Source organism: Hemicordylus capensis, chromosome 2 (assembly GCF_027244095.1).
Source record: "Hemicordylus capensis ecotype Gifberg chromosome 2, rHemCap1.1.pri, whole genome shotgun sequence".
Taxonomy (NCBI): domain Eukaryota; kingdom Metazoa; phylum Chordata; class Lepidosauria; order Squamata; family Cordylidae; genus Hemicordylus; species Hemicordylus capensis.
Genome location: NC_069658.1, coordinates 251266994 through 251293138, shown reverse-complemented (window position 1 = coordinate 251293138; position 26145 = coordinate 251266994). Strand labels below are relative to the sequence as shown.

The 26145-nt window shown below is 46.0% G+C and overlaps 1 protein-coding gene across 6 annotated transcripts; it reads left to right on the top strand.

Annotated features, from left to right (window-relative positions):
* The first annotated feature begins 413 nt into the window (after positions 1–413).
* LOC128343082 (zinc finger protein RFP-like) lies at positions 414–25891 on the top strand. 6 transcript variants are annotated; one of them, XM_053291583.1, is made up of 9 exons: positions 414–627; positions 1404–1569; positions 13372–13893; positions 16153–16248; positions 16960–17190; positions 18151–18173; positions 20110–20228; positions 22602–22634; positions 23759–25891. In XM_053291583.1, exons 2-9 carry the CDS (start codon positions 1471–1473, stop codon positions 24271–24273), a joined length of 1638 nt encoding a protein of 545 aa, XP_053147558.1. In that variant the 5' UTR covers positions 414–627; positions 1404–1470; the 3' UTR covers positions 24274–25891. The 6 variants fall into 6 exon arrangements, with proteins under 6 accessions (XP_053147558.1, XP_053147563.1, XP_053147561.1 ...); XM_053291586.1 differs by lacking the exon at positions 414–627 and adding an exon at positions 2714–2810 and having other exon boundaries at positions 1433–1569; XM_053291588.1 differs by lacking the exon at positions 1404–1569.
* The last annotated feature ends 254 nt before the right edge of the window (positions 25892–26145 follow it).

Genomic DNA, 26145 nt, shown 5'->3' with positions numbered 1-26145 from the left:
GCTTCAGACAAGACACCATTGGATCACATCGTGGAGGAACTCAAGCCATCAACCTGCTGGGCTCTCACCTCATATCTGGACCTCACGACAGACTCCCCCCTTCCTTGGGAGGGTTCAGCTCAGGGGACAAGGGCAAATCCCCGCATGGCCAGCAGAGAGGTGCCAACACCCCCAACAGACCTCAAAGAGTGATGATGCTACCAGGACCAGGCCGATCTGCAACAATGGAGAATATGCGCTCAAGTGGCAGCACAGAATCTCTTTCAGGAGAGACCTGCTTGTGAGGAAGGTGTTTCCTCAAGAGGAACAGTAGAACCCGAACCAGCTGCACCAAATAAGGGCTGAAGAGACCTGCTACAGGGTGGAGATCTCCACTTAAGCCCTGCTGAGTCTCAAAGTGGTTGCTGGTACAATAGCATTGTTAGCTCTTTTCTCCCATGCTGGAGTCTATTTCTCCAGCATTCAATACCCTGGCTCTGCTGCTGGCTTGTATCCTGGGGCCTTTGTGTTCTTCTGTTGTTCTTTTCTGTGAGAGTCTTCTGGTCTTTGTAAGAACTGCATTCCTGTTCTAATATTGAGCCTGATCTCCACTTGGAACAACAACCTTACCTGAGCTTGACCTGTGCTGTGAGTTGCTGACTGAATGTTGCATAACCTAATGAAGGCAGGGCACTGAATTTGTTGGGAGAAACTAAAAAGACTTAGGAAATATTTCAAGAAGTAGAAGTAAAAGTACCCAGGGTGAAAAATGGGGAAAGGATGAAGGTGAGGAGATGTTCTGGGTCACTGGGGAATTGTCAGGAGTCAATGGAAAATCCTAATAGTTGTGTCTTGTTGTAACTCCTACAACAGTCCTGTAGGATAAGTGGGTTGTATTGGCCCCATATTGCGGATGGGATAACTGAGGCGTTAGAATTTGCCCGAGGTTTTCTTGTGAGCTCTGTGCAAGAAGTAATATCTAAAATGGGGACTTTGAGATGGCCAGTATAGTCTCTTGGCCAATATGCCACAGTGGCTATTGCAGTTATGGAGAAGGCTTTGATGAGATGAAGGTGGGTCTCTCTTACAAAAAAAGTGCTATTAATCTCTCTGAATTCTGTGGGAGGGGGACATGGAAAAGTTTACAGTGTTTTGATTCATCTCTTGGTGGCTTTTGATACCATTGGCCATGGTATCCTTCTGGGTCACCTGAGTTAGCTGAAGTGGCACTATTTTACAGTAGTTCTGTTCCTACCTGTTGGGTAGATTCCAGATGGTGGAACATAGGAAGCTGCAAAATACTGAGTCAGACCATTGGTCTATCTAGCCCAGTGTTGTCTTCACAGACTGGAAGCAGCTTCTCCAAGGTTGCAGGCAGGAATCTCTCTCAGCCCTATCTTGGAGGACCTCTCATTTTCACCCAGTTATGCCCCTTTGGAGGGTGAAGTAAAACCCCAGGCAGACCTGGGGTCAAAGGAGAATGTTCCAGCGATGGAAGGAGTCCATTCCCAAATCTCTGGATCAATTGAAGAAGGAATTTTGGGATCCTCCAGCGCGGGGCCCGGGAGACTGGAAGAAAAGCTGCAGCCTGTGAGTACAATGGAACTAGATTTACTGGGGACAGTCTCTTGCCAGTCAAACCAGAAGGACAATTTAAATCCTAGGAGCTTGGGGGAGGGACCGATAGATCCCCAACAGCCAGGAGCACAATTTGATCACTATGAGGTGAGTGGATCTACAACTCTAGATCCCCCAAAAGTAGAGGGAAATGTACCCTTGTTTTCCTCATTGCCATCAACTCATTCAATTATCCAGGCAGAAGCGAAAGCGAAACTAAGGCAGCCCTCTACTGAATTTGCTGAGTCACAGGCTGCTTTGTCTGATGTAATCTCACCCATTCCTGAAGTAATTACAACAGCCCTTGGAGATTTAGCAACCTTGGGGGAGCAAGGTTTAACAGAGCAAAGATTAACAGAATTAACAGTAGAAGAGAGTAAAAAAGAAATGTTTATGATGAGTTCAATGCCTTTGCTGGAGAACCAAAGTATGGAGCTTTCTGAAACAGAGTGCAGAGATCGATCCCCCTTAAAAAGTCCAGGGTGGTCATCTCGTTTTCATGTAGAAGACTTTGAAGACCAAAGAGATACCAGACCCTCTGTATTAGAGAAATCACAATTTCTTCACTCTATGGGAGTAGAACAAGTACTTTCCCCCACTCCCCTCAAAGCCAGTATAATAACTCCTGCACCCTCTGCAACTATGCCAGAAGAGGGCGATATTGCCCACAGTTACTCAGTTAATATAGCAGAAAGTGAGGAAAGCGCCTTGGACTCAGATTTGGAGTCTTCTTCAAGCTCAGGGGTGGGGAGTGAAGGGGAAGTTTCTGAAGATGACGCAGATTCATCGATACAGCCTTATCAAACAGATGGGGGTGATAAGTTGAATCCTGAGATAAATGACAAAATTTTAGAATCAGATGCTATCGAAGTGCTAGAACAAGGGGGCTGTTAACACGCCCAATCAATAGCAAGAACTTCTGGGAAAGGACATTAAGGAGGTCTCCATCTTCCTACTAAGAACTGATATAAAACCATTGGACATATTTGAATTTTGGGCCTTCTTCATAGCCCATATGGCAGTACCAAGATCCAAAGTTACCTCAGCAACATGGGAGAAAAGGGGTGCGTTTGCACAATGGGAACGCCGAGATAAAGACCACAATATTATTTTTCAGTTCCTACTTGGAAGGGACGCCATGTTCATTTCCAGCATGGTAACGGAACGGGTGCCCTCATACTAGGGAATTGGAATGTTCCCCTTCTCGTAATCAGGTTAGTAAACCTGTATGTCATTTATGCAATGCTCCTGCATAGGAATAGGGAGGGAAGATGCGACCAAGAGGTTCACGCAGATGAGACAGTAAATCTCTTCTGGAAAAGTTTGTATGGTTATGTGCAAAAAGACAAGAGTATCTCTTCTAAACAGCAATGGGACAAATTGTGGAAATGGACGTCGGATGTAAACCCCCCCGCCATTACCTGATGTGCCTTGAAATCCCCCACCCCCGAGTTACAGTACTACCAGCATATACTTCATAACCTTGTGGGTTTCCAAATCATTGTGTGTAAATCTTTGTAGATATATCATATCAAACAACCACTTTGTATATAATTGTGCTTTGGCAACGTACTGTATGCTTTGGTAGTTCGTTGGTTCAATTAAAAAATCTTGTCCTATAAAAAATCTTGTCCTAATTTTGGAGAAGCCAGAGAAGGAACTTGGAACCTTCTGCTCTTCCCAGAGTGGCTCCATCCCCTGAGGGGAATATCTGACAATGCTCACACTTCTAGTCTCCCATGCATATGCAACCAGGCTGGACCCTGCTTAGCCAAGGGGATGCAGTGCCAGGGGTGGGGGCAGCGAGAGGCACCTTTAAAACTTAATCAGCAGGTACTACTTACCAGTGCTCAGTAAACACCTGCAAGCTGTCTCAAGCAGTGGCACTCTGCCCACAATCCTGTGTGGGGCAGTGGCACTACACCCGGCATCTGGCACGATGGTGACATAGCCCCTACCTCTGTGTGTGAGAGAGAGGCTTCAGCACATGCGCAGAGGTCTGGACCATGCTGCTGCCACACTGGATACAAGGCCGAGTGCTGCCATCCCACATGGGATTGTGGCCAGAGCAGTGGCATACCTAGGTAATTTGCATGCCCGAACCACTGCTGCTGCCCGTGAGGCCAAACTGCCAATCTCTGCAAGTATTCTAACCACCATGTGCATAGTCAGGGGGTGGGGATGAGCTTGAGCAGGCCTCACACACACACACACACACACCCGCCACTGTGGCAGTCTGCAGAGTGGGAGTGGCAGCTGGGCTGACCGTCTGCCACAGTGATGCTTGAGCCGATGGTCAGCCCAGCGGCTGCTCCAGCTCTGCCTGCCGCCGCCACCAGTGGGGGGGGGCGGCCTGCTTAGGCTGTCCTCCTACCTACCCCGGCCGTGCACATGGCAGTTTGAATACTTGCAAAGATCAGCGGTTCAGCCTTGTGGTGGGGGTGGTTCGGCTTCCCGATGGTGGAAAGCCACCCCTGGACTTTGGAGGCCACGGGCCGCGGCCCCATGGTCCAGGAGTAAGAGCGCCTCGGGTCACAAGTCTAAATAAGCATCACCCTGGTCATCAGTGGAAGCCTCATTTTATTTCTCTTTATTTTTACATTTATATCCTGCTTTTCCTCCGAGGAGCTCACCCCTTGTCAGCTCTGATTTCAGTTTCCCTTTCTCCCCTCCCACTGTCCCCCCACAGATGTAACGATGTGGGGTAGGAGTGGGGGGACCCCTCCTTCACTGTTGCTTCTCAGGAAGGCAATCTTGCTCTGTTCCTAGAGGCTAATTTGCTTATCATGTAACAAACCCCCTTCCAAAAGAAGATCCTCCAGTGCAAGCTCCAGTGACTGAAGGGTATACTGACTGGGTGATTTTGGGGCCACCCTGAACCATTGTGGGATGGGTGATCTACAAATGAAATGAAATGAAATGAATAATTATACTGAATAGCTGTGTTTTCTTCTTATATACCTATGATTTTTAAATGCCAAAATCTTCCTGGGGTACTTCCAGGTGACACCACCACCAAAACAGGTCAGTTTCATCTGAACGGCTCCCTCCAGTGTGTGAGGGGGGGACCCTGGGCCAGCATGTCTCCTCCTCCACTGGGTGCATCTTCTCTCTACCACAGGGCCGAACAGCTTAAGCCCTCAAGCTGTTCTTGGACTACGACTCCCATCATCCTCAGGCATGGTGGCCAGTGATGGGGATGATGGGAGTTGTGATCCAACAAATGGAGGGCTGAAGTTGTATAGTCCTACACTACTGCTTAATCACGCAGAGGGATAATTCAGACAAACGCATGCTTTCAATACTACTTTGAAGGAGCCATGGCCAGCCAGTCCTCTAATAAGGTGCAGTGAGGGAGCCTCAAGTGGCAGATGAGCAAAGGCAGAGAATGACTGGCCTTTGTTGGCCCACTGACTTTCCAGGGCGTTTTCCAGATTGGACACTACAACAGTGTGACTACGTGTGCTTCTGAACAACCTGTGTTTTGACATTGCAGTTCCTGTGCTGTCGGCAAGGCGCCGTTCACATTTCCAACGCCTTCGTTCGGATTTTATTGTTGCATTAAAGTCCTATAGCGTCACATGTGCGGCACAAATAAATAGCTGTATTTTCCCATGGTAGAGTTTTGCGCAACTAGAAAAGACTGCTCCCCCTGCTGTTGGCTTTGCACAACTCCCTTTAATTACGTTTTAGTTAGACCCCCAAGCCAAAGTATTTTACGGCTGTTGTAGCCTGTAATCTGGAAAGCGCCCAGCTGCCTGCCTCACACCACCCCACTAGCAGGTCGATGTCCGTTTCTTCTGATAGTGGAAGTGTCCCTGAGGCCACCACAATACTTTTCTTCCTCCGTCTTGTCCTCTGCTCCCTGCAAAGCAGGAGGCAGAGAGCAGAGCAGGGGAACATCTGAGGTCTTCCACTCCGTGTCCTGCTTCCTCCTGCCTCTTGAAGCCTCAGAGAATTGATCAGGGAGTGTGAAGATCAGCAGTGATTGTCACTACTGGAATGTGAGGGGAGAGGAGGGTGGAATTGTTGGGGATCGGTCTGGTGGTGATTGTGGGGTTGGGGGGTGGTGTATGCAGTGGCAATCAAGAGCCTGAGTATCAATGATGCATATGTTACTACATTATATGCTACTGAATAATGCCAGCATTGTTGTTATTTAGAACATATTCTAGTTATACCGCTTTTCAACCAAAACCTTCTCAGAATAGTTTAAATAGCAAAAGGAATAAAATGCCCCCCTGCAACTATTTTATACTTCATGGTGGATGTTTATTTGTCAGCTGTTCTGGTTGCTGTTGCAGAAGCACACAGGGGAGGGGGGAGTGGAGTGGAGGGTCATCAAGTTCTTAAAACAAAATAAATAATGTTAAGTAGAAAGGTGGGAGTCAAAATCCTGCATCACCCAGAAACCTACAATTTCCCAGAGGAAGGATAGCCAACCTGGAACTCTCTAGCTGCTGTTGGACTATCATTCCCATCATCTTGAGCCACAACAGCTGGGAATGATGGGAGCAATAGTCTGCCACCAATGGTGACAGAGTCCCAGGTTGGCCACACCTCAGTCAGTGACTTGCAGGAGCTCTTCTCGCCTCTAGCAATATTAATTACACCCCCAGGAAGCTCCAGGTGAGTGAGCAGCAGAGGAACTCTCCCTGCTGCATCTGGCTGGAGACAAAGCAACAAGACCTTGCCAGCAGCAGCAGCAGCAGCAGCAGCAGCTTCTCCTTTTTGGCACAAAAGAACCAGGGGAAAGAAATAACTATAAAAGTCTCCCCCTCAGGTTGTTGCAGGAAGATCTCTGGCCAAATAAATTCAATATAGGTGCCAGATAGAGAGAGCTCAGCCATTCAAAGGCTACAAAGAATACATGTGCTAATTTCTCATTCTTCTAGGCAGGATAAGAGTCTCAAAAAAGCAGTTTTAGTTGGAAAAATCCATGCGGTTAAGGCATGCCTGCAGCAGCCTGCTTCCTTTACTCCCTGCTTGCCTTTTACATTTCCACACCCACCCTTTCCTTCCACCCCCGCCAGCCCAGACAACTTATTATTTTATTACACTTATATTCCGCTCTTCCTCCAAGTTGCCCAGAGCAGTGTACATATCGTTAAGTTTCTCGGCACAACAACCCTGTGAAGTAGGTTAGGGGAGAGAGAAGTGACAGGCCCAGAGTCACCCAACAAGTCTCATGGCTGAATGGGGATCTGAACCCGGGTCTCCCCAGTCCCAGTCCAGCACTCCCAAGTGCTGCTGTGAAAAATAGAGAGACAGAAAGAGAAAGAAGCAACAACCATGGAGTGGCGGATAAGACGACTGTCTGTCTCCTGTGCAAGCTCCGCCCATCCGCCTAACAGCGAATTGGCGGGTGGGTCCCAGGCTCCCATTTCACCGCCGCTCAAGTTACAGCAGCAGGGAAAGGAGCAATACACGAGAGTGAGCCGAGGGTGTCTCTATCAGTCTGCTTCCCCTGCCCAGTCCACCCGCTGCCAGCAAAACGCGCGGGAGGAATGTTTCCTCCTGTCCTGCTCTCCCCACCCGGGAGCCAGCTGATTGGCTGCCTGCTTTTCGCTTCCTTGTATTATGCTCCGCCCAAAGCTCTCAACAGGCAGCCTCACATTCTCAGTGCCTCTGCTGGGCAGGAAAGAGGGATTAGAGACATATCAGTTTAGGAACAATTGTAAGTCAACTAAAAAAAACAACTGTGGGGTAAGAGAGAAAGAGAGAGGGCTTGAGTAAGTAAAGTGGGGGGGATTTGGGGAGTCGTCCTGTGTGCTCTAATGGTGGGGGTTTTGTTCCTTAAGCAGAAAGCAAGATAAGGTTGCCGCCACACTCTCTGATAGGAAAAGGGCATGTCTGTCTGTTCTGGCTGAGCCAGCAAGGTGATTCAGGTGGAGTTTGCAATGGACATATTTGATTTAGAGCTGGCTGTGTCCATTTATGTTCAGTCTTGTGTTTGTTGGGCTTTCTTGCTTGTGCTGAAGAAGAATTGGGATGGGGTGTTTCTTCTTGGGGAGGGGGGAGTTCATCTGCCTCAGAAGGTTCTTGTGCCTATAAACATCTCCTTTAAGATGGGCTCTGAATGATGTTGGACTACAACTCCCATCATCCCCAGCCACAGTAGATGAAGGTCAAAGGGATGATGGGAGTTGGGTCTCTAGATGTTGGAACAGGCTAGAGAACCCCTGCCCTGCACTATGGCTGGGAAGGACACACAGCCATTTTAGGCACTTTCCCCCTCTTGTGGTCTGTGACCCAATGCAGATCTCCATCTTAGCTCAGGAATGCCTTTTGCTCCTCCCTGAGTGCTCTGCATGGGGGACATGCCTTCCTTGTTCTGCCATTCAACTGAATCATTCTCTTGCCTCTTGTGACAGAAGGGCCAGAGCCATCAAGGCAGAGTCTGAATCCCTTTTTCAAAATGCGTAACCAGCTCAAACCAGATCTACCTTTAGACATTTGAGATGAGACCCACTTAGGTGGAGGAACCTCCACTTTGGGAGAAAAAAACCTCAACCCCAGATTGGCCAGAGAGCCACGTGACATCAGAGAGATGCCAGGTTTTTTCATTGGCTCCAAGAGCCGTCACTCCCTGGAAGAGTAGGATTGCCCACCCCTTCTGTAATTACTAGAGAAAATTAGGGAACAAGGGCCTAGCTAGGGCTCTCCATTTTCTATGGGATAATATCTGGTGTCTCCAAAGAGACTGTAGAGATTAATGCTCTCTCAGCAAAGAGCTTGTGTGCTGTTAGACAAAAGTAAAACTTAGTTTAAGTCAGTTGGCTAACGGTTTTTGTATTAATTCCTGTGTGCTTTACTTTTATTCTCAATCCCCCCTGTTTTCCTAAATCCCTCTTCTGTTTGCAACTCTTACTTCTTGATGCATTTCATATTCTTAGAAGTGGCTTCAGTCTGGTTTTTAAAGGTTCTGGACAGGGTTGATTAAATTGCTTTTTAGAAATATATATATTTAAATTGGATTTCAAAGTTTTCTTAAAACAATTTGTTTTAAAAAAGGGGATCCTGCCTATGACAAAGGTGGTATCATGCATCAAACATGTCATGAATACTAATTATATAGCTTCTAATTATGTTTTGTGAATATGTTATCAGCAGTTGATGGAGTTGAGGGAGAACCTGATCAGTCCTATTCTGCAGGTGATGTACTATGTACATGAAGCACACATGCAGCACGTGCTTTCCCTTTCAAGCCCTTGCCTCTCTCTCTAAGTGCAAAGATAAAGAAGGTTACAGAATAGAGAGTTTGGGGGGATAGAGCTGAACAAGGAGAAGAAGTCTGGATATAAGTGCAAGGGGGAGGGGAGGGGAATATTAGGAAGTGAAACCAAAAGTGAACAGAACATATTCACACAGTCCTCGTGAGGAAACCTTTGCTGCATGTATCCTCCATTGTAGAAGGGAAATACCTATCATGGTGGCAGCAAGCCATAAGAGAGATTTGGGAATATTTTGATGATGTTTGGGTTATGATTAATTGAACAGTTGGAGCGGGTTCATCCCCTGAATGACTTCACAAGAACATATCTGCTTTAGTACTAAAATGACCAAATGATCATCCCATTTTCTGATGAAAATAAATCTGGAAGCAATCTTCTTCCTTAAATATATTTTGCGAAGGCATACCCATGGCTAATCCCATGTGCAGCAGCTCTCCGGAGAGTTCATGAGCAGGAGCACTTGATTGGGCAGTGGGGATTCCATATGCAGATAGGTAGGAGGAGCCTGTGGTGGGGAAGGTCAGTTGGAACGCAACTGTTCGTGGGCAGGGGTCTGCGAAGAGAGGGGTTGTGAGGGAGGAAAGAGCCCCTTCCGGAGACAGAGGCTGCCACTGTGTGACTTAGATGAGGAAGCAAGATGAACAAGACCTGTTAAGTTGGAGAGAGAGAAGGAAAGAAGGGAAGAGTGTGTGGAGGAGAGAGGAGGAGAGAACTAGAAAGGAGAGGAAGAGCGAAAGAAGGAAGGGTGAGGGATGGGCCCAGGCTTGTCCGCGGCCTGAGAGGAATGAGCGACCATGGTGGCAGCAGTGCGGAAGGGTCCAGTCAGCAGCTGCTGCTCCCCCTGCAGGGAGGAGCGGGGTGAGGGTGGGGAGGTCTCTGGGGTTAGGGGGCTGTGGCTTGGCCAGTTGGCGCCGCCAGCACAGCCGTGACCAAAAGGGGTGAGGGGCATGGAGGAGCAGGAGTGCAGCTCGGGTGAGGGGAGCAGTCAAGCTAATTCAGAATAATTGCTTTACAAGGCAAAGTGTGTACTTACCTTCTAATGAAACCTCCATCTCTCCATATGTATTAAGGTTATATTATTCAACAATAATGTACTTCTTCTATAACATGATGATTAAATAAATCTTCCTCACTAGTGATTAAATTGTGATTTAAATCACAAAAATTGAGTCCTAATAAATGTGATTTGTTAGCTGCCCCATAACAAATTGTTCTCTGGGCTGTATACAACTCTGGGTGAGCCTTCAGAGAAGCGATTTAAATTGTGATTTAAATTGATTTTATTTGAATCAGATCAACCCTGAACAATGGGGTGTGTATGTTCCAGGGTGGATTTGATTTAAATCAAACTGATTTAAATCCCGATTTAAATCACTAGCAGGGTGGATAAAAATAAAAAAAATCCTATTTAAATCAAAAAAATCCGATTTTTTTTATTTAAATCGGATTTTTTAAATTTTTATCCACCCTGCTAGTGATTTAAATCGTGATTTAAATTGTGATTTAAATCAGTTTGATTTAAATCAAATCCACCCTGGTATGTTCTATTTACTCTTTGTTTGTTTGTTTATTCATTTAACATATTTTTATACCGCCCAAAACTCATGTCTCTGGGCAGTTTAGAACATAGCAAACAAACAGTAAAAGTTAAAACATTAGTAAAAATAAATGACAACAAAAATTAAACACCAGTTAAAACAAAGTAAATGATACAGCAAAAGTTTAAACACTACAACAATTCAAACCTTAAAACACTTTAAACAATGTTAAAACTATTAAAACAATATTTAGTTAAAAGCCTGGGTGAATAGATTTAGCTTTAAAGACTTCTTAAAAGTTGTCAGAAATGGGGAGGCTCTTATTACAGCAGGGAGTGGGTTCCAAAGCTTTGGGGCAGCAGCGGAGAAGGCTCGTCCCCGAGTAGCCACCAAACGAGCTGGTGGCAGGTGCAGACAGACCTCTCCTGATGATCTCAATGGGCGGTGTGGTTCATAACGAAGAAGACGTTCTCTTAGATACCCAGGGCCCAAACTGTTTAGGGCTTTAAAGATTATAACCCGCACTCTGTATTTTGCCTGGAAACTTATCGGCACCCAGTGTAGATCTTTACACTGTTTACAAGAGTTCCTTGCCAAACTCTTCCTCATGTGCCTTGTAAGGCCATGTGCTTTGTTTCTAGAAATATGTCTAGTTTGTCTAGAGCTGGGTTCTGTGGACTCTGACGGTACAGTGCTAATATAGCTGGACAGTTCTAGAGTGATGAAGCTTGGTCAGGAACTTTAGATCAGTATTCAGCTGGTGGCAGCCTACCTTGAAGGAGCGGCGTGCTCCTAAATTGGGATCCAAGTAATTTCTTTACTGAGAGTAGAGCCCAGGACTTTATTACAAATATTTATATACTGATTTTCAACAAAAGTATTCCAAAGCGATTTACATAGAGAAATATATAAATAAAATAAGATGGATCCTTGTCCCCAAAGGGCTCACAGTCCCAGAGACATAAGCTTTGGGCGGGGTATAAATATGTCAAATAAATAATAAATAAAAAACATAAGACTGACGCCGGCAGCAGCCAATAGAGGGATGCTATGCTGAGTTTGGATAGGGCCAGTTGCTCTCCCCCTGCTAAATAAAGAGAATCCCCATTTTTAAAAGGTGCTTCTTTGCTCAGTTAGCAGGAAAACACAGAGTAACCCTCAGCCTGTCGCATACTCGCACACCGACTAACCCTGGTTAGGAACATAGGAAGCTGCCTTATACTGAATCGGACCATTGGTCCAGCTAGCTCAGTATCGTTTATGGCTGCAGCTCTCCACGGTTTCAGGCAGGAGTCTTTCTCAGCCCTATCTGGAAATGCCAGTGGTTAAACCTGAAATTCTCTGCCGCAGGATGTGGTGACAGCGTGGATACCTTTAATAGGTACTTAGACAAATTCATGGAGGACAGGTCTATCAATGGCTACTAGTTGGAGGGCTATAGGCCACTTTCACCAATACCAACTGCAGGGGGAGCAACAGCAGGAGAGAGGACATGCCCTCCCCTCTTGCCTATGGGCTTCCCAGAGTCATCTGGTGGGCCACTGTGTGAAACAGGATGCTGGACTAGATGGGCCCTGGGCCTGATCCAGCAAGGCTGTTCTTATGACCTTCTGTATGCAAGTGTGCATATGCTCTTCCATTCAGCTATGGAGGATAATATCTTACTGTTCCCCTATATGTAGTTGCCCATCCAAATGCAAACCAGGGTGGACCCTGCTTGGCAAAGGAGACAATTCATGCTCACTGGATTAGAGGGGCTTTGGGATAGGGACAGGGGCCTGGGGCTAAAAGCGTCTTTGAGAGATGAATTTAGATTGTGGAAATTGCAGAGTTGAAAGGCTTAAATACCTGGCCTTTTCAAGTCCAGTTCCCCAGTTTCCTCCTGCTTTAATCTCTGGCCATATATGCCAATTGCTTAGCAATTTTGATAGGAATTACTGTGAAGCAGGTCACAACACAAACATCTTTTTTTCTTTTTTCTTTTTAACCAGGGTTTGGCCCTGGAAATCAGAATTTGAGTCCTTCTGGGCATGTGTGGCAGTCATATTTTTCATTGCCAAAATGCACCCAATATTTAGGATTTGAACAGGGCAGGGGTGTAAGGAATACCAAATTCTGCTGGCATCCCAAGCATTAAAAAAAATTATTCGCTACTATTTATTTATTTAACACACTTTTAGAAAAATATATATACCATCCTATATAAAATCTCAAGGTGGTTTACAATCTAAATGGACAGCTGCTATTAACACAAAATCATATAACACAGATTAAAATTTCTGCAAACAAAATTTAAAACATCATAAACAAAAAGCCTGATGAAAAAAGTGTCTTCAAAAGTAGTTTTGAAACAACCAGTGATGAGGAGTTTTATTTTGGAGTGTGTTCCAGAGCCTCGAGAACTCTAGAGAAGGCCCTGTTTTGGGCTGCCACCAAGTGAGCTGATGGCAACTTCAACCAGAGCTCCCCCAATGACCTTAATAGGCAGCGGGATTCATAAAGAAGAAGGTGCTCTCTTAAATACCCTGGGCCCAAGCTGTTGAGGGCTTTCTAGGTAATAACCAGCTCTTTGCATCTTTCTTGATGAAAATCAAGCTAATTGGCAGCCATTGTAGTTCTTTTAAAATAGGAGTACTGTGATCTTTACAGGTGACCCTGGAGACAAACCTGGCTGCCTCATTCTGAACCAGCTGCAGTTTCCGAACTATGTACAAAGGCAGCCCAGTGTAGAGCACATTGCAGTAGTGAAGCCTGGATGTTACCAGCATATGTTACTAAGCACGCAGGCAAAACCTCTGATGCCCTCATGGGCATCAAAACTGTCTGATGCTCCCAATCAGCCCACAGTGGCATCTTCAGAGTAACAGATTCCTCCTCCATGCATGTGGTTTTCAATCCAAGGCAGTTTAAAGGGCTGCCCCTCTATTCCTGGCGAAGGCAGTCACTCTGATCTGCCTTCTTCTATTCTCTGTCCAACACTGAAATCAGATCTTTCTTTTCAGGAGTTTGAGGAGGAGGAGGAAGAAAGCCCAACCCTGAGCTGTGGGTGGAAGGGGCAGAGAGGAAAGCAGAACTCAGCCTTTCTGCACTGTGGTGTCTCAGCCATGGCCGCTCCCAGCCCCAGGAAGAAGCTTAAGGAAGAAGTGACTTGTTCCATTTGCCTGGACTTCTTTGCGGATCCAGTAATGCTAGACTGTGGGCACAATTTCTGCCGAGCCTGCATTATTAAATGCCTGGGAGAGTCAGCCACAAACTCCACCACCTGTCCTCAGTGTAGAGAGAGAGTCCGGGCAACAAGCTTGAAGCCAAACAGGCAACTGGCCAATATGGTTGAGATAGCAAAAGAGTTGAGTGTGCAGGCCATGCAGGGAGTAGGAGGGGCAAGAGTCTGCGAGAGGCACCATGAGCCCCTGAAGCTCTTCTGCAAGGATGACGAGGCCCCCATCTGTGTGGTGTGCGACCGATCCAAGGAGCACCGAGCTCACAATGTAGTTCCTGTGGAGGAAGCTGTCGAAGAGTACAGGGTAGGAACTTCCTGTTTCATAGACTGAAATATCACGGGGATGTTATCTGGAGAGGTGCCAGGGAGAGGGAGAGTGGCAACCAAGGCAACACCTGTATCCCTGATCTCTCTTTCCTCCTCCTTCTGCCCACTGGGGCAACCCATCTGCTCATTGACTGAGGTGCTGTCAACCTGAGCCCTCCTAACATAACTCTGATTGGAAAAAAGGTTCACTGCCCTTTTAGGTGTTTTGCCTAAGAAAACCTGTTAAAGTTGTTGTTGGTGGTGGTGGTTGTTGTTGTTGTTAGTTCGATTTCTATACTGCCCTTCCAAAAATGTTACCTCTTCCCCCCCACCCCCCGCTTCTACCCCAGTCTCCACTTCCGGGTCCAGCTGCCTCTCCTCCCCACCCCCACTTCTGCCCCCGCACTTTCTTTATCCCCCTCCTGGGCCTTGCCTCCATGGGCGTGCCGGGCCCGCCACTGCCTCTGACCTCCACGACCAGGCCCGCCGCCATGGTAACCAATCAGCCAGTCAGGCGCGTCCGCTGCCCAGCCAATCAGCTGGGTGCTAGGATGCACATTCCAAGGCACACCTGATGTGAATTCGGTTCGTCCTGGGTCCGCCTTTTTGCCAATCAAACAGACTCAGTGGGAATCAATTAGAGGCATTTTATTGCACTGCAGTTGCAACAGGTAATCAGTGGGCTTTGGCACTACACTGAATACAAATTGGTTATAGGTACATCTTATATTTATACAGACAATCTGAATGATGCTGACACCCTAGACATAGTATACGTGGCAATAAAATGGTGGACTAAGTATCTAGTACGCATGCGAATGATTCATTGTTCATCTGGTGATTACTCCTTATTTGGTTACATCCTGTTTTCTAAACTGTCAGCAAAGGACAGTGAGAATCCTGTGAGAACCAAGTTTCCTTAGATACAATTTAGTGGAGAGAGATAATGACGTTGATCATGAGAGGCAGTAATGTCACTGAGCTCAGCTGGGGTTACTTTGAGTTAGAATGTGGTATTCTGGGCAAACATGGAGTTTCTTTGGTTTTCAGGAGAATTAATATAATTAATAAATAAGATGGAAGCCTGTCCAGAAAGGGCTCACAATCTAAAAAGAAACATAAGATAGACACCAGCAACAGCCACGGGAGGGATGCTGTGCTGGGGGTGGATAGGGCCAGTTACTCTCCCCCTGCTTAATAAAGAGAACCACCATGTTAAAAGGTGCCTCTTTGCCAAGTTAGCAGGGGCTGTATATTGTCTGTTGCCTTTGTTTGGTGCCAGCTAACTTTCCATCTACCAGCTGAACCATTCTACATCATGATATGTAAGTGCTTTGCTGAAGGCTTTAGATTGTGTTAGGAGTTAGAAGTGCCTTTTGCTTTATTTCCCCAATGCCTGCCTGCTCCAAGGTTCCTGTAGAATGATAAAGTAGTCCTTTAGAGAGAACAATTGCATTTATTTTGTGTATGGTGGAGAGACTCTAGAGCTGTGGCTTCCCACGAACAGACTGCTTGGTGGAGCTACTTAAAGGCAAACTCCACCGAAGGAGTCAACTGAACCAAGCTCCTGCTCTACTGAAACGGGGGGATCCTCCAAAGGTTGGTTCAGACCCAAACTTGAGTGCTCACTGGAGGCAGAGAGTGGTGGCAGCACCTACTGGGCACCACACTGGAACAGGTGTGTGAGTCCGATCGCCCAGGCTCCAATGGGTTCTGTTACACCCCACATTTCCATTAGTCCACCAACAGGGGAAGCAGCATCCCCTGCCAGTGGTCTTGCAGCCAGTACCCCGGTGCATGGGCGAGCAGCTCTCCCTGCAGCATCGATCAGTGCTGTCCATGTGGTGTAGGGTGGTATGTGATGCTTTAGCTTGCATGGAGGAGAGTGTAGGTGGTGGGGCAAGATGTGAGTGGGGCAAGCAGGTGTGGATGGTGTGGTGTGCAGCAAGGCAGAATGCAGCCAAAGGCATTCTGGCTGTGTGGCCGTGGAGTGTGGGAGTGGGGAGGCTACAGCATCAGCAGGCGTGGTCCTCTCAGGGCATGGATGGCAATGTGCAGGAAGCAGGATTGGCGTGGGGCACAGGTTCACACATTCGGTGTGTCCTAATTAGGACAACCTGCTGGAGGACTAGTCCACATCTGACCCTTTGTTAAATATCCTGATTCATGGCTGAGAACTCTGGATTTTTATGACTAAATGGATGGGGGTCAGCCCCATGGCCAAGGAACAAAGCAAGACTTTTTTCTCTCTCTTCAGGATCAAATCTGTAGCTGTCTGGACACTTTGAGGAAGGAGAGAGAAAATATTCTCACATATAGAGCCAACACAGAAAAGGAAAGCCAAGGCCTGCTTGTAAGTATCAAGAAGTGGGAATAGTGAACACAGAATGTGTCAAAACCCACGAGGCAGTGCTTTTCAGACTGTGTATAACTGAATCTCTTCATCCTGGCTTTTAATGATACCTAGTTTTAACCTTAATTTTAATGAGGTTCTGGCTTTAATTTTATTTTAATTTAATTGTTTTGTTCTGTGTTTTTCAAATGTAAACCACCCTGAGCCACTTCAGGAAGGGCGGTATATAAATTTAATAAATAAATACATAAACTGGGTTGCCCTGATTACCCATTAAAAGTTAATGAAAGGCCGTTCTAAGAATGTGCCCTTCTAAGAATATTTTAGAAAGAATAGGTCTTTCTAAAACTCTTTCCCTGATTCATGTTTACATCCTTAATCTTTTGAAATGCCCATAGTGTCCTTCCTATAGGATTCTCACCACCCAACTCTTGTCTCTGTAAAACTCACTGGCCAACACTCAGACTAAGGAGGTGCTGGAGCTTCAACACTGTGATGGTGTAATTGGGGAAGGGCAAGTTTTGCCCATCTTCTGCCGGCGCCACATGAAAATAAGTCCCTGGAGGCTGAGTGACCTGGAGGGACATAATATTGGGTGGCACACAAAATGGCAGAAGGAAGGGCACATCTCAACAACTGCCCCTTCCCTCTATTCCTGAAGCGCTGCTTCCTGACTCTGGATGTCAGCCACTTTTCCTGACATTGCTGCAGAAGCAAACAGCAGCTGAGAAGCAGAAGACTGTGGCTGAGTTCAGGCAACTGCGCCAGTTTCTGGAAGAACGAGAGAAACTTCTGTTGGCTCAGATAGAAGATGTGGAGAAGGAGATTGCAAAGAAAAGGGATGAGCAGATGGCCAGACTGTCAGTGGAGCTCTCCTCTCTTCAAGATCTTATTCAGGAGATGGAGGAGAAGCATCAGCAGTCAGCGAGTCAACTTCTGCAGGTAAGACAGTGGCAGAAACAGGCCAGGCTCCTCTTCTTTAGGGGAAGGCTGGTTCCAAACTTGTGTTTGCCGCTTCATTTCTACATGAAGTGAAGAGGCCCAGATTTTGTTGCAGATAACCAGGTGTGCCTTGTGCAGGAGAGTGTGAATGCAATAGGACGGTGGTCACAGTTTCTGTGAGAGCTATACTAGAATTTTGCTTCCACACTGGTCTGCAGTTATTGTCTTCTGCTCCCATAATTTATTTTGGGTGCTCTGTTTGCTTCATCAGTAGATCCACTTACCTGGTTTAACTTTTGAGATTTTGTAGTAGACTGCTCTGCAGGGTGATAAAATGACTTTACTTTGCCGTTATATCGTGATATCATCTATTATATATTTTGCAGAGTTTGTTTTTGCAAATAAAGCCATGCTTCCCAAGTACCCACAGATAACTCAGTTTGGCTTACACAATCCTCCCACTGAAAGCAGCTGGGCAGCTGAATGCACTACTTTTTGCATCAGAATATGCTGACTGAGAGATATAAATAATTGTCTTGGTCTTTTTTGCTGAATTTAATGAAATACGATATGAAATGCTGAATATAATCATATTTTAACTGCTCTGAACAGATTTTTAACACCCTAAGCAGATCCATAATTAAAAAATGGTGTCATGCCCAATAAAAGCAGAAGATCTTTCTCAGATTTTAATTTACCATATATGTAATTATTCAATGAAAAAAATATTGGAAGTTGAAATCCTACAAATTTCAAACTGTTCTTATAATTTCCCTCTGCACACGCATTATTTTAAATATCTATTATGTATAGTTAATTTCTTGAACTTTCCTATAAGTATAATCCACGCAGAATGAATTTGCCTGGTCTGTGTCGAGCCCCAACATTGTATATAGTTATAAAGATGTGAAGCTTCACATCGTGGCAGACACTGAGTTCCCTCTTCTTTCTTTCTCCTAGGGTATCGGAAGCATCTTGCAGAGGTAAGTAAATTGCAGACTTTTATGCAGTTTGTGGTACTATCTTTGCCATATAGAACCATAGTTTCAGTTAAGCAAGTTGCAGAAAGGCAATACTTCAACCAGTGTGTTTTCTCCGGGTACATCTGCCAGTTATCCTCTATTTTGTTCTTTGATTTGACATTACGCCTGTTCTACATTGAATTTTGGAAGTATACTCAGTATTCTGGACAGAGTTATACACCTGAACTGCACTTGGGGATTCAGACATAGCACCCACTTACATATTCAGAAGCGCACCTGGGTAATCTTGTTGCATGGACCTGAAGGGCTTCGGAGTTCCCCCCACCCCACTCTGTGAGTTCAGATTAAAAAATTTTAAAAAATTAAAATAAGTTAAACTTGCTTTTTTTGCTTTGAAATGTGGCACCTCCAAGGTCCAGGGGGGGCTCCAAAATCCCAGGGGGCTTCCTACTGCCACCCCACCCCATGGTGCTGAAACTCTAAAAACCCATGGCGCTGAAATGGCAGAAACTCCAAGCATTCTAGCCGCGCCATGTGCACGGCTGGGGTGTGGGGATGAGCCGAGCAGGCCTCCCCCCCACCCCTGTGGTGGTGGCGGGCAGAGCAGGAGCAGTCGCTGGACACGACCATTGGGCCCATCAACCCTTGAGAACTGTGAGGAGAATGCTCCGTTGCGCCTGCTGGAGCAGGTGGAGCTTCCTCCTCGCAGTCCTCAAAGGCCGCTGGGCTGAACGGTTCATCTCAGCGGCTGCTCCTACTCCACCTGCTGCTGCCGTCGCCACTACTGCAGGGGTGGGAGAGGTCTGCTCGGCACACACTCCACCACACTCATGGCATGGCTAGAATGCTGGGAATTTTCAGCGCTGCGGTTCAGTGCCGTGGGGTAGCAGTGGGGTGGGGTGGTAGCAGGAGGCCCACCTGGGATTTGGGGGGCCCCCGGACCTTGGAAGCCACAGACAGGGTCCCCAGGGTCTGGGGGGTAAGAGCGCTTCTCTGCGTATCTGTAGAAGACCAAATGCCTACATTGGAACAGGCATTCTTACCTTGTCAAAGGAAACCTTCCCCCACCTCAAGAATGATAGTCTGAGCTTCCTCAAGTGTCACTATGGCAAACTCTGGGAAGGGACTTAATCTTGTGGTGGCAAGTATGACTTGTCCCCTTAGCTAAGCAGGGTTCACCCTGGTTTGCACTTGAATGGGAGACTACATGTGTGAGCACTATAAGATATTCCCTTTAGGGGATGGAGCCGCTCTGGGAAGAGCAGAAGGTTCCAAGTTCCTTCCCTGGCAGCATCTCCAAGATAGGGCTGAGAGAGACTCTGGCCTGCAACCAGTGGCAGCTGGTGTGGGTGCCGCCATGGGGGTGACGGGAGGTGCCTTTTAAGTGTGACTTTAGTCGGTGCTTATCTCCCATACCTCCGCACCTGGAAGCTCTTCCCAGCAACAGTGCAGCACCTGCTGCGGCCGAGGATTGGCTCCACCACTCAGCTGGCCTCTGAGTAGCGGAGCTAGTCCTCCACTGGAGGAGGTGTTGAGAGAAGCCGCTGCCAATCTGTGTAGACAATACTGGGCTAGATGGACCAATGGCTTGACTCTGTATAAGGCAACTTCTCTGTTCCTAAAGTAAAGCCCCAGTAGCTGTTTTGGCTCCACAGCAAGAGCAGCAGTAATCTTATTGGGCTCAGCTAATGGCTTGGTTGCAATCTACTGGCCACTGGACCATGCCAAACATTAGAATTCCTACTCTGCACAGTCCCATGTGCCCCACCTCCATTCATTGCCTGCTCTGAAGCTACTCATGAAACTGGGGCTGTGCCATTGTCTTCACCATGTTCTTACTGACTTGTTGCTGCTTTCTGCCTCCCTGTTCCTCTTTATTTCACCCTGGAATTCTGGCTTGGATGGATGGTGTGCAAACATATTTCTTTCTCTACAGGTGGGAGGAAAAAGAGGCGTTTGAGAATCCTGAGACTTTTCCTCCTGCACTGAAGTGGAGGATCTGGGAACTCTGTGATATAAACCCTTTCCTGAAGGTGGTAATGAAGAAATTCAAAGGTTAGGAGGAATGGCTCTGGGGAATGATATATTATAGGTGTGATAGGAGTCCAGATGTGGATGCGAAAGACGGTAACATCTGATGTTGAGAGGACCAGTAAGTAGGGATCTTCAGTGCCAGAAGCATCTTTCGTTCACTGTGGAAATGACACGGGCTCAAAACTGCATTCTGTTTAAAAAAAAAAAAAAAAAATTGGAACACTTCATTTTTTATCTCTGGTCATCTGTAGCCATTGGTGCTTCAAAGTCTGCATAATAGGAGGAATGAGTAGAACAAGCATCCCCCAAGAAACTGTGTGGGTGGGGTATGTGTACAATCTGATTCTTCAGGACTCACCATCATGGCCCTTCTTGGGCATCCCTCTTCTAAAAGACTGTGACCAAACTGGGGCTACCCAAGCTGGCCAGTCAAGTGTGAATAGCTCCCCTTTCTTGAGTTTGTCTAAGCTGGGCCTAGAGAATGATCTGGGGGTGACTGACATACTTCAGCTAAACATGTGCAGAGAGGGGAGCTGGTCTTGTGGTAGCAAGCATGACTTGTCCCCATAGCTAAGCAGGGTCTGCCCTGGTTGCATCTGAATTTATTTATTTATTTATTTATTTTTGCATTTTTATACCGCCTTTCGTTAAAATATAGCCCCAAGGCGGTTTACAAAAGTTAAAAACATACAATAAAAACACAATAAAAACAACATGCTAAGAGTATAAAAACATATAAAAACAGGCATAAAACAATACAACAAATAATGGGAGACTTGATGTGTGAGTACTGCAAGATATTCCCCTCAGGGGATAGAGCCACTCTGGGAAGAGCAGAAGGTTTCAAGTTCCCTCCCTGGCTTCTCCAAGACAGGGCTGAGAGAGATTCCTGCCTGCAACCTTAGAGAAGCCGCTGCCAGTCTGTGAAGACAATACTGAGCTAGATAGACCAATGGTCTGACTCAGTATATGGCAGTTTCCTATGTTCCTATGTCTGGGCCTGACCAGTTCTTGGATTGGAGGCCATCTTTTGCTGTTCTCAGCTCCTTGGAGAATTCATCTCTGGTAATAAGCTGGAGCATTTACCTTGGCAAATGACCCCATAGTTATAGCTGATTTAAGAGACGGGTGAAAGTGTCAGTCTTGCATGATAAACCCAGCTGTATAAAACCTATAGATGACACAAGTAGATACGACTTCCTTTCCTCCTTTACTTAGCACACATTGTAAGGTTGGCCCGTTTCTATTCTACCAGTCTTTTTTCTTGCCATAAGTTGTGTTTTGGAAATTTTGATTTTGAGAGAAATGTTTAAAGACTGTGGCCCCAATGCAGCTAAAGTTAGTTGTAACAAAATGCTGTTGAAATTAATAGCAGAAGATGGTTGTGACTATTTTAGGATTAAATTAATGGTTTCTAGCATGCTTCATCGCAGCTACCTTTTAGCTAGAGTGGGACATTTTGGACTTCTAGCTTTAAGACGCATCCTATGAAGCCAGTCCCACTCAAGTGGATTTAACTTCTGAATTTCTGCATTTAGAACCGGGCTAGCAACTTTTAAGGTGATAATCAGTATCGGTTTTTCCAAATGTGAACTTTCTTCATGGCTTTCTGAATCTAATAGATGATCTAACTGGGATTTTAAACATTCCTATTGGAATAAGAAAATATTGAAATTTCTGAACAAATTAAATAAAAAAGGTCCCCTCCCTGGCCTCTCTCAGACTTATTTCAGCATCACATAAAGAAAAATAATATATAAATTACTGTTCAATTTCTATATCACTTTTCATTAAAATCTCAGTGGCTTACAATATAATTAAAACAATGCACAATTAAAATACAAAAAGGACAGATAATATAAATATAAATATAATATCTCTATTAAAAGTTTAAAAGCCTATCTAAAACAGCAATGCACCAAACACAAAGCAGCAGCAATAAAAACTGTACTCTTGTTTAAAAGCCTGGGTGAAGAGGCATGTCTTCATTTATTTTCTAAAAACTGCGATAGAGGCTGAGGAGTGGATGCCTGCTGGGAGTGCATTCCAAAGCCTGGGGGCAATGACTGAGAAGGCCCTGTCCCACAAGCTCGACAGCCGAGCCTCTCTCACCATCAGCACGTGGAGCAGAGCCTTCTCAGATGATCTTGTCAAGTGGGCAGAACCCCTTGGGAGCAGGCTGTCCTTCAGATATCCAGGGCCCAAACCGTTAAGGGCTTTAAAGGTTAAAACCAGCACCTTGAATTGGACCCTGTAAGATATAATGTTACCCTTGAAATAAGGGAAATGTAGGTGGAGCAAGAAATATCTTCTTATTATCTCTCTTTTTTGCTACAATTTTTGTTATAAATACTATGGTATGGAGTTTGAGCCCTCTCTCTTCTCCTTCCTCAGATACTCTACGGTCTGGATTTCAGCTGTGGGAAGGTAAATTGTGGGGTCAGATGGAGGACCAAAATCACAGGAGGGATGGGGGCTTGTTGGAGAGCAAGAGCTGACTGGCTGGCGGTGTGGTCGAGATCACTTTCTGACCAGTATTTTAGCTCCCATAGGGAAAGGGGATGCTAGCCAGTGGGAGGCAACCTTTGCTGTCCAGATGTTGTTGAACTACAACTCCCATCATCCCAAGCCACAATTGATTATAGTAAAGTGGTAGTTTAACATCTGGACAGCCAAGGTTGCCTACCCCTACGCTATCCTGTGGAAGTGTGTGGAGGCTGAGTAAGCTTTCTCTTCCAGTTTTGTGTGCTTCATGCCATGGTGACAGAATGTGCTTCAGCCACAGTGCTTCTGTGTAGCATTGCACTTGGATGGGAAGTTGATTGTGGAACTGTAGATGTGATTCCACGTCAAACCTAATGAAATGCTTTGTCTCCATTGCAGTCTCACTATGTTGTGCTCCCACAAGAAAAGTGGGCTGGTGTTAGCAACCCTGTAGTGAGATACTGCTGACCAAATGGACTTAGGAAGCCCCATTCTCTTCAGTGGGCCTTATTTTCTGGTTACCTAGGAAGCTCCCTTATCCTGATGAGATGATTGGTCCATCATGCTCGATGTTGTTTACACTGGGGCTCCCCAACCTGGAATCCCCAGGTGGTGTTGGACTACAACATCTGTTGTAGCTGTGGATGATGGGTTTTGTAGTACAATAACCAGGCGGGAGGGCAAGGTTAGGAGCCACTGGTCTACACTGACCTGCAGGAGCTTTCCAGTAGTTCAGCTAAGTATTTCCCAACCTATTTGAAGATGCCCAGGATGAAGCCGATGCTCTCCCATTCACCTATAGTCCTTCTCCAAGTAAGTATCCTCCCTCCCTCCAAATCCTCCAGGATATTGGCTCCCACATCTTCCTCAGGCAAACTCTCCCTTCAAATGTGGGTAAAGTCTGGGAAAAGGAGAGGAGCCTAGTGAAAACCTGTGAAACCCTGTACAGTGAAAACCCTGTTGATTTTTGGAGGAGTTGCCATTTCTGTGATGAGCCTTTAGGCTCAGGCCATGAGTCATTCTCCCAGCTGATCCTGGTTATTTCCTCTTTCCCTCACATCTAATAGCTAACGTCATTCTGGATCCAGTCACAGCTCATCCCAAACTCATACTGGCTGAAGATCGTAGAAGCGTGAGAATGGGAGAGAAATGGCAAGATCTGCCCGCCAGATGTGAGAGATTTGACTATTGGCCTTTTGTGCTGGGATATGGAGGATTCGCAGCAGGCAGGCATTTCTGGGAAGTCACTGTGGGAAGTGAGGAAGAATGGGCTGTGGGAGTTGCCAGGAAGTCTGTGAAGAGGAAGGGGCAGATACTCTTGAGTCCTGAGGAAGGGCTCTGGGCTGTAGGGTTGTGGGCAGGGAAGTACAGAGCTTTCCACCACCCCCGTTACCCTCCTCTGTCTTTCAGTGGGGAACTTAAGAGGATCCGAGTGTCTCTGAACTGTGCTGGGGGGCAGGTGGCCTTTTATGACGCTGACACAGCAACCTTGCTCCACAAGTTCTCAAGAATCTCCATCCATGGTGAGATCCTTTACCCCTTGGTTTGGGTGTCCAAAAAAAGCCATCTCAAGTTTTCTTAGGACAGTGAAAAGACTGGCACAGAGGTTCATAAACTCTTCTCATTTGTAATATGTATAGCCTTCGATTCAGAATCAGACTTGTGGGAACGATTTTGTTCTCTGTGAGGAGAAAGTCAGATTCCACAACATTGATTGGCTGCCCCTTGCACTGGACTTCTGCACTTTCTCACAGCAGAGCTACACAGAGCGCTGACTGGCCAACCCTACTGGCAACTGAGCCCACTTCTCGTCTTCCCAGCTAGTTTCAAGAGTGGGGGGGGGGGCATATTAGAAATGAATAAAGCACCTAAAAACTTTGATTGTAAGCCCCTTGGGACAGGGACTTATCCCTCCTATAGAAAGTGTCACATATATATAGATTCTGCTGTATCCCTAGATATCATGACTATAATAACAGTTGCATTAGATGATAATGCCATATAATTGGAGGAGAGGTCTAGAGACAAAGTGAACAATGTGTCTGTCCAGTGCCCCCCTTACTTCAACTCCTTCCACAGCTATCAAATAAAAGTTTAGGGGAAATCGGGAGGTGGAAGGGAAGAATTGGAGCTGGTCCTGCAGCAACCATATGGCCCGCCTGCCCCTCTTTCTGGGTATGTCTGGCTTCAGCCTTGCCTAAGGCAGTCAAATCTACTTCACAGGCCCTCCTAGTGTTAATCTCCAAACTAGAATGATGGTTAGAAAATAATAATAATAATAATGTGAAGGCCAAGAATCCTGTTCTGGAAGGCAGGGTTTCCAGTCATAGTCATAAATAATCTTGACACATCTCCCTTCCTTTTGCTTTTGAGTAGGACAAAGCCAATGCAATTTCTCAGAGAGAGCCATGGGGTGGCCAAAGAGTAGAGACTGAGGGATGTAAAGCCACTGCAGTTGCAATTTGTACACAAGAAATGGGGAATGCTTTTTCCTGCTTGGAAAAAAACCAAGTTGACACAGATCTGAGTAGGTGGCCCTCATGTTAACTAAGGACTTCTTCCTCTTTGAAATGGAGATTTTGACAGCCCTCATTGGCCAGGATTGCGTCAATCATGAATTAACATGCCCTTCTCAGAACAGGGCTGTGTTCTGAGGGATTTCAGTAAGTGGCATTCTGAACCCCTGATGCCCTCTTGGCAACACAATGTGCTGTGCTGATTGGCTGGCTGTTGCATCAATAATGAAGTCACCTTCCTCCCACTAAGCCTTTGAACTTGGGACCCTGGACAAATGACCCTCCTACCCTACCACCCATTGATTGGCTAAGTTTTGAACAGAGCAATTTTGCCTGGAAAGTAAACTTAGTGCCAATGTGCCTGTCATTTCCCAGAGTCCCTCCCAAATGAAAAACCTCGTATGGAGGTTCCACTGATTGAAAATGAGGACCTAACTGAGGGTAGTGGTGGCTGTACCCAGCAAATCCAAAGGAGGTTCTTCCAAGTGGGGCCACTCATTTGTAGAGTTGTTCTATAAGACAATCTCCAGTAATCCCTTAAGTGGATCCAGCTCTTGATTTCTTTTTAAAGAAAAGTTTTGTTCTTTTGTATGGTATGTGTGACTGAACATGCTTTTGGTATGTCTTTTAATATGTTGATATGTGCACTTAAATTAAAATCTTGTTTCTCCTGTTGTGTCTCTCTCCAGACTTAAAAGCATTTTTATTTTAGAGCGGGGGTGGGGTCCTGTTTCTCTACTATAAAACTCAAGGTGGCTGATTAAAATCAAAAGCACAATAATACATAGAACCCAAAGCATATTAAAATAAACCAGTAATGCTAATAAAGTCAACCATGCAGGACAGAAATAACCAAATAGTTTTGTACAAGTTCAGGTCCAGGTTGGACTTTGTCTAGGCACTTTCCAGACTGCAAGCTCTACAGTGGTTGGAAGTTC

Excerpts from the sequence above, each read along its gene's own strand:
- LOC128343082 (XM_053291583.1), top strand. The coding sequence starts at position 1,471 with ATGGAAGGAGTCCATTCCCAAATCTCTGGATCAATTGAAGAAGGAATT. Across the intron at positions 20,229-22,601 it reads GGTAATGAAGAAATTCAAAG|ATACTCTACGGTCTGGATTT; the intron begins GTTAGGAGGAAT and ends CTCCTTCCTCAG. Across the intron at positions 22,635-23,758 it reads TGGATTTCAGCTGTGGGAAG|CTAACGTCATTCTGGATCCA; the intron begins GTAAATTGTGGG and ends CACATCTAATAG.